Source organism: Oxyura jamaicensis, chromosome 2 (genome assembly GCF_011077185.1).
Source record: "Oxyura jamaicensis isolate SHBP4307 breed ruddy duck chromosome 2, BPBGC_Ojam_1.0, whole genome shotgun sequence".
In the NCBI taxonomy this organism is placed as follows: domain Eukaryota; kingdom Metazoa; phylum Chordata; class Aves; order Anseriformes; family Anatidae; genus Oxyura; species Oxyura jamaicensis.
In genome coordinates this window covers 125076524-125085023 of record NC_048894.1, presented here as the reverse complement: position 1 = coordinate 125085023, position 8500 = coordinate 125076524, and the positions used below count along the sequence as shown (strand labels likewise).

General features: G+C 34.2%; 1 protein-coding gene across 1 annotated transcript in view; it reads left to right on the top strand.

Annotated features, from left to right (window-relative positions):
* TRPA1 (transient receptor potential cation channel subfamily A member 1) overlaps positions 1-8116 on the top strand; it is a 46346-nt gene extending 38230 nt beyond the window's left edge. The window contains exons 23-28 of the mRNA XM_035318141.1: positions 749-878; positions 1010-1192; positions 2503-2571; positions 4382-4492; positions 5026-5123; positions 7006-8116. Coding sequence (XP_035174032.1) covers positions 749-878; positions 1010-1192; positions 2503-2571; positions 4382-4492; positions 5026-5123; positions 7006-7237 — 823 coding nt within the window. The 3' untranslated portion in view covers positions 7238-8116. The remainder of the gene's footprint in view (positions 1-748; positions 879-1009; positions 1193-2502; positions 2572-4381; positions 4493-5025; positions 5124-7005) is intronic.
* The last annotated feature ends 384 nt before the right edge of the window (positions 8117-8500 follow it).

Genomic DNA, 8500 nt, shown 5'->3' with positions numbered 1-8500 from the left:
GCCGGACCCTGTGAAGGGATTTTCTCAGTTCTTGATTTCATAGCATAAAACAGTCATCTGGTCCCTGAATCTGGCAGAGCTCATAAGTTTCCATATTCAACTTTTTGGGGAAAACTGTATGACAGCTCACGTTGTGAGATTTGGTTTATGTGTAAACCAGGAATGGAAGGGGCTTGCCAGAGGACAGACTGTTGTTGGAAACACAGGTGACTTAAAATTGTGCAACTCACCTTCTTTTACTGAGCGATATTTTTTTTCTGCTCATTTGTTTTCCATACTTCATAGTGTCATAAAAAGAAAAATCTTGTAAAATCAGGTATATGGCTGCTACATGTATCATGGTGCCAGTTGTCCTTTGTTCTAATTGCTAATTTGCCTCACAAAACAGTTAAAAAATATTAATTTCCTAATATTTAGAGAACAAGTTGTACCGTATTGTACTTTCTGTGACTATGGACAGAGTAGAAGTTGTTAATGAAAAATAATTATCTTGAAATACTGCTCTAGTGTATTAAGTATAAGATTCTGTAATTTAAGCTTGCCATAAATAAGAACATTTACATTCTTTTGCATGTGAAAATACAAAATATTTAGACCATCTCAGAATGTCTCAGAGGTGAAATGTTTCTTACCACACATAGAAAGCAGGATAACTGATTTCATATTTAACTGTATTGCATATATAACTTTGAGACTCTAACTTCAGTATTTAATTTTGCTTATCCTTTTCTGTTTACTTATTGCCCAGGTTTGAAAATTATGGCATTTATGTTGTGATGTTCTGGGAAATTCTGAGGACTTTGATTAGGATTGCTGTCGTTTTCTTTTTCCTGATATTGGCCTTTGGACTGAGTTTCTTTGTCCTTTTGGGTTCACAGGTTAGTTGAATGGCATAGTTAATTTTTTATCGTTATAAATATTATCTTTGAGTAAAGAATTTCAGGAGATTATTTACAAATTTCATAGTTTTGTGGTGTTTTCTTGATTTTTTTTTTCCTTCTTTTTGCAGCAAACATACAGCACGCCGCTGCTTTCTGTAATGAAGACATTTGCAATGATGCTGGGAGACATAAATTATCATGATGCATTTCTTGATCCATTACTGAGCAGTGAATTGCCATATCCATTTCTGAGCTACACAGTTCTCATTATATTTACCTTGCTTATTCCAATCCTTCTTATGAACTTGCTAGTAAGTAAACTATTTCTCAATATACAGAAGTGATTATGCATATATTTATACATGGTTTTAGCATATCGCATTAGTTTAGTGCTGACGTGTGACATTTATTCATTATTTAACAAATAGACATTCTTAGCAACATAATAAAAAGTTGCCTTTCCCTTGACTCACTTTCCCTCCAGTTACTGTACAGTTAATTGTTAGTTGAGTTATCTTGTATATCTTCAGGTAGTAACTGTGTGGAATTTGCTGAGCTTCAAGAAAGTCTTCCCCATTTCCTGGGTTCAACTTTAGAGTAGGCAGGAGCACTATTAGGAGCACTTTAGAATAGGCAAAGTACTGTATTTATTCTTTGCTGAGGCATAGTCCCTCTGGTCTCTACAACATTGCTCAGACTTTGCACTGACAGTGGAAAAAGTGTAAAAAATATGGCTTAGTGCTCTGGAGTGATTCTGGACCAACATTCCCTCATTTTGGTCTAACTTAATGTTGGAGAGAGACCCACACCTCCCTTGCCCCTCCTTTTTCAGTGGGAAGAAAATCCATTGGAGCTGCAATATATTATTATGGGGTCTTTATTAAGATAATTGGAGAACAATGTTTTTAGTGAGGGCTTTGGCTCCACAGACTATAAATAAGCATAATTATTTAATCCCTTGATCTATTTTATCATCATAACCTAGTGCTAACAATGATTAAAAAAAAAAAGGAAAGAAAGAAAGAAAGAAAGAAAGAAAGAAAGAAAGAAAGAAAGAAAAGCCACATCTCAGATCTTCATTGCACACAAAATACCAGTCAACAATAGAAATTAACTGATGTGCCTGAAGTAAACAAAATGAACTGGAAAACCCATTCATAGTGAAAAAGAGCTAAAATAAATAAAATAATAATAATTAAATCATTTTCAGCCATATTCCATTGAACATCAATTACTGTATTTAGGAAATCAGGGTTTCACAGGAGATGAGCATTAAAGATCCATTATTATCTTTTTAGGTTATTGTCACCATGATACTATTCAATCAGTGGTCAACATGTATTTTTTTTTTTAACATAAAAGCAGTCATGGATTACAGAAGAAGCAATTTTATTCTTGACAAATATTTTACATTGTTCTTTATTACTAGTAGACAGTTGACCTTAAAAAAGCTTACTACGTTTCTTGATATGTGTTTTTCAAATATACGCAAAGGAGTTGTGTTTCCAGAGTCAAGTGAAGCAAATTTAACTTTAGAGTCATTTTGGATTTAAATGTAAGGGAGAAATACAACAATAAAAACACAATAAAGTGTTTCTTTGATCCTGTGATGTATTTTTAGATTGGTTTGGCTGTTGGGGACATAGCTGAAGTGCAAAAATATGCTGCACTCAAAAGGATTGCAATGCAGGTGAGTAGCATACCATAGAAGCAACAACTATAGAAAGTAGATAGCCATCTAGAACACCATCAAAATAATTAACTAATTTATCACCAACATCCCTAACTAACATCGCAGCATCTCTATAAAGCAAATTGTTGAACATGGGCTCCCTAACTTAACAGTATTTTCAATCATGGGAGTCACTGTCAAAAAGGCACATGTAAGCAAGTGCATTTTTAAGGAAATTAGAAGAGCCAGATCAATGAATTTTGAGTTATTTCAATGTCAGAATGTCAAAGTGAATAAGTGCACTGTTTGAAATTGGAGTGTTGCCTGTTAAGGTGAGTCAAAAGAGGGTCAAAGTACATGGGAATCAAAAGGAAGCCAAATGCATTGCAGTATATTGAATGCTCACAGTGGTTTGTGTACCAAGAAGACTCTCTGCAATGACAGGTATAACTAAGGAGCTTAGGGTCACATTTATAAGTGTATTTAGATACCTTAAGATGTATGTAGACATCTAAAAGAATTTGCATTGAAAGCAGAAGAGTTTAGTAATTTGTATGCCTTTTAAATTTAAGAAACAATAAATTTGTCATATAGTTTTTTTCCTTGTGACATGCATATCAAGCTTGATTTTTCAGAAGTGGAAATATGCTAAGTATACACCTGTCAACTAAAGAGTAAATATTGCTTCTCACAACGTGTTCATAGAAACTTTCTCTTCATATGCTTCTGTGTAGAGAACTGATTGTCCATAAAGTTGATGCAGAGAAGAGTGGCTTTGCTCATGTTCCCTGCTGGCTCTGCTTTTTCTAGAAGGTTTCAGAGCCTACATAGTGCCTATAAAAGGAGAGATGTGTGCACAGACAGAATGCCCAAAGACAAGAACAGCTCTGAAATAACTTCTGCTGGTAGTTACCTAACTTATAATTGTGTGCTGTACTGGCTTAGTTGAAGCCTATTTGAAGAAATATGTAACATTTCCTTCCAAGAGTTATAAAAATAACTGAAGTAAAGGTATTAGGGCAGTTAATGTTTCTCATCTATGTAAGTATTTTGTTGCCAACAGAATGTTCAGGAAAGGTGGTGTCTTGCCTGACACTTCACACTTTCACACTTCAGACAGTACTGTGAAATCTTTATTAAGCATGTACCTTTTGTATGTTTGATAGGATTATGATTGTCTGCTTATAGGCTTATACTGTATATTTTCTTTTAGATACATATGCTTAGTATTTCTGTAGCAATGTGAGAATGAATGGAAAGGTGGCATCTGCTGAAAAGACCACTTCCATGTTACATATTCATTTTACCCATGGGAATACTTTACTCACAGGCGTTCCACTGGCCTCCTGTGGAACTGGAACAATACTGGCTCTGTCAGAACCTAATAAAAGGATATAGCACAGTTAAAGAGAGAAAGATCACGCTCATTATATGGTTTCAAAATCTGTTGCTATGATAGGTATTCTTTGAACTTTTTTGCTCTGTAATTCTACAGTGTAACCCTCCAGGTAAAAAAGAGATGTTAGAGATGTTCAATTCATTTCACAAGAATCAACTCAGTTTTAAAAAACATTTTAATTGTAAGAGCTCATAACTGTGGAATAATTAACTCTGCTAAAAAATCTCAATACTGTTATGAATAGATGGTATCTAATGTCTGAGCTGCACAGATCGAATATTATACCATGTTGTGCAGTGTAGATATCCTCTAGGACTTGATGTCTAGTAATAGTGATTTGAATGCGATTACATAATTGTTATTTTCACATTATAATGTGTCGTTATCTTAAGAGAATATATCTTACTCCAAATGTGAAATAATGTTTAGGTTAATCTTCACACAAACTTAGAGAAGAAGCTGCCATTTTGGTTCCTAAGTCGAGTGGACCAGGAATCAATCACCGTATATCCAAACAGACCAAGATACTGTGGATTTATGGTAAGATGTTGAATCTTAGACCAAATATTTCATACTTATATGTGTTATGATTGACTTAATTTGTACAGAGATTGCTAGCAATGTTGTATTAATAAGACTTGATCATTATCTGATATCTCTAGAAGCATGTTTAGACCATGACTGTCTTCACTGAAAATGAACAGTCAAGTCTTCAGTTTGAGTGCAGCCTAATTTATTCAAATATAATTAGTGTTTGAGTTCTTAGTGATCTGTGACATTATGAGATGAGACAAGCTACAGAAGTTATTCAGACTGAAAATGTAATTACTGCCTTTTGGCATTTCTTCTTTTATTTGTTTACTTTTAATTTCAACTGTTGTTGGTGGACTGAATTTTCTGATTAAACACATTTTGCAAAGCAAATGTTTGATGTACTAAAAATAACTTTATAACTGAAACTGTTTTCAACTTTTAACAGTGTGTTGAGACTGTTACCATTCACCCTTTTGGGATTTTTAATCTGTTTTCAGACTATAAAACCTAGTTTCATTTTGGTACTATGTTTTGTTTAGAGTGTGTTCCAGTATTGCTTTGGGTGTGAGGACTCTACCACAGATGCACAGAGCACAGATACAACCTTAGAACTGGAAGTTCTGAAGCAGAAATACAGGTATTCATTGTGTTACTTTATTACTGTAAACACAGCCAAAATTACAAATATATTATTTAAAGATAGTGTTCTAAAACTCAATGCTACATCTGCAAAGTAAAATTCAATGTATCTTTTGTCCTTAAATAAGCTCAATCACTATGGTAACTTAGTATTTTATTTTATATTCTGTAATGTATTTACTTTCAAAATACTTGTGGGTTAGAGAAATATTTTTATCCCATGGCAGCAAAAGAGGAGGGGGTTGATTGCACATTAAACTGAACTAAACTAATGAGGAAAATGCACTTTCATTTCAAAATCAGAGGTTTGTATATGGAGGTTTTCCAGAGTTATATTAAAATTAATGTAATTCCAGTTGGTTTGCAGATACACACAATCTGTAACTGAATTTGCAATGGTCAGATGGTAAATCTGCTTCAGCTTTTTTCCCCAAAAATGGATTGTTGCCCAGGTTCTCCTTCAAAAAAATCATCTGTTTCCTAAAGCCTTGGAAATAATAGAATTGTCTGTATTGTACTTTTCTTACTTATCTTACCAATGTTATCCATAGGAATGGTTTCAGAAAAGCCTTCTGTGAATGTACAGCTAGGAAAATCTATATTTTCTCTCTCTCTCCCTCTCTCTCCCCCACCCATCAATGCCTCCTCCCCCTCCACTCCCAAGTTCTTTCTGACTCTCTTTTTAATGTACTGAATTTTTATCACCCTGCACATAATCTGATGAAGTATGTAGGACTGAAGCATGTAGGACTCAGCAAGAATTGAGGGGATGTGGATGCACCCTACAGATGTTGGCAAGCCATGGAATTTAACAAGTCTTTCTTCAAGTCTATGCCACATCAGTGTATTACAAAACAGCATAGAATACACTCTTCATTTTTCCACAAAGAGGGAAGAAAAATAATATTTTCTATAATTATAAAATTCTTTGGAATGGAATAACTTGTGGCCACTTCACTATGGAAAGTTGTACTTTCTGCTCTGAAAATTCTCTGAAAACTTTGTTTTACTGTGTTGCCAACATGTTTTTATTGTCAGAGTTCAAAACAGCATTCAGTTCCTGCTGAAGCTAGTGGCAATCAGCACTGTTTACACTCTTTGTTTTGTTTTATTTTGTTTTCATTAATGCTAGCTAATTGTTTCACTACTTTAATTCTTACGGTACTTGTTTGATAGCCACATGAAAAAAATAGTAACTAAGGAAACCCCAAATTGTTCTTCAAAGAGAGCCTTTTCAGTCACTCTATATGATTTTGTGCTGTAATTTTGTGAATTCTGAAAAGTAGATTTTCAAAAAGCCTGCTTCACACTTTCATAAAGACAATTTCTACACACATTTACTATTTATTCCATTGTTCCTTAAAAGTTAACAGATAATGTGTTCTGTTTGTGTGGTGCTAAATGATGCTTTTTATTTGTATCAATTGCACTTTGGGTAGCACTTTTAAAGAGATTAGCAGGTGTCTCATCAGTTTGACCCATGTGCTATTAAAGTAGTTGTGAAGTCCACCAGGTGTCTGTAAATGCTTAACTGCTGTCGCTGTTGTCTTTTTTTCCTTGCCAGACTAATTGAGTCAAACTATGGAAGGAAGTTCAGAATTTTACTTTATTTGAGAGTGACACTGCTCTTACATTAAATATATAGTAAGTCACTTATCTCAAGATCCATAAATTTGTTCTTTAATCTTATCTTCTGGAATCTGGAAAAGTACCACAACTTGAAAAATTATATGCTCCAGAGAAAAGTATTTGTTGGCAGAAGGGTGAAATTGAGGACTGACAGATCTTTTGTATCATTCCTTTGAAACCAAATGCCAAAGGCTCTTTTATGCATATTTTTCTCATTCTTTCTTCTTTCTTTCCTTTTTTTTTTTTTTTAGGCTCAAAGATCTATCAACTCTGTTGGAAAAGCAACACGACCTCATTAAACTGATTATACAAAAAATGGAAATAGTGTCAGAGGCTGAGGATGAAGACAGCAATGATTTATTTCAGCACAAGTTTAGGAAAAGGCAGTTAGAACATAAGAATAGTAAATGGGATACAGTGTTAAAAGCTGTTAAAACAAATGTGCCTAACCCAAGCACAGAAAAGAACAATAGCTTCTTCTAGACGTGTCTGTGATAGTATGGTGTGTTAATATTTTGCTTTTCTTTGGGGTCAGTTATCTTAATGTCTGTGCATAATGTCAATGTGATACATTATTTATTCAAGTATAAAAATAAAGCCAGATCCAAAAAAGGATGTAGGTGCTCAAAACAGTATTTAAGGAGACTGAAGATGTCTACATCCTAAACTGTGATCCTGAAAGTAGCTGACTAATCAGGAAAGTGCCTAACTCACCAGATGCCAGCCTTGCTGTCCTGAAAGTTCCCAAGGCTTCTTTCTAGGTCTGTTCCTGAATTTGGCCCTAATGCTGTTAGTTATGTACTTAATTATGATGTTTTCTGTTACAACTATTTTTAGAATTTCAGAATTTTTAGAAGTTCGAGTTCCAATTTATCTAGTATTCAGATGTTTTGCGGGCGCCAATGGGCTTTATGTAGACTAAGCAAAAAGTAAGAAACTAACCTGACAGATTATTTGAAAGCTTTGCTGAGTAAGGACTGCAGGATCAGGCCTGAAAGGTAAGAAATAAAAAAGATTACAAAAATGTAATGTAAGGCAAGGACCACCCTCTTTTGTGGATAACTCTCAGAGGAATCATTTGGACCAGTATGCCTATAGCAGTGATAGAATGATATGCTAAATACTAGTAATTTACAACTTAATGTCCTTATACAGCTAGTGTGCTTTTGGCCTTCCTGATATCATGAAAACTGACCTTGCTGCTTTAATCTGCACACTAGTTTTGTTATTTACTAGATATTCAGTGAATTATGTAATATACAGTAATATACCAAATGTGGAAATAAACATGAATTAAACTGTGTTTAAGTACCTGAGTATATTTGTTTCAAAAGTAGTACTAATAAACTATATGTGCTTGCAGTCTTCTGTAGATAGCTTTTGAATTTAGACAATTTATTTAAGAGCTTAATATACATTAATTCTTCATGGAAGGAACAATTACGGTTCCTGTCTATTTAAAAGCAAGGTAGACACCAGAAAATTTGTTCACACTGAACAGAACTTGTTCAGTCCTCAAAAACCACATAAAGATGCACTGCTAATCAGGGAGACTTGTGCCTTAAAATTACCATGGACAATGCTCTATTTAATAGGGAAAATACTTTCTCATCCAACTGTTCCATCCCAGTTTTGAGACTTTTAATCCATGCCTGGTAAACAGAGAAATCCATGAAATCCAGAAGAATCCAGAAATCCAGAGAAATCCTGACTTTTAATCCATGCCTCATAAACAGAGAAAGGAGG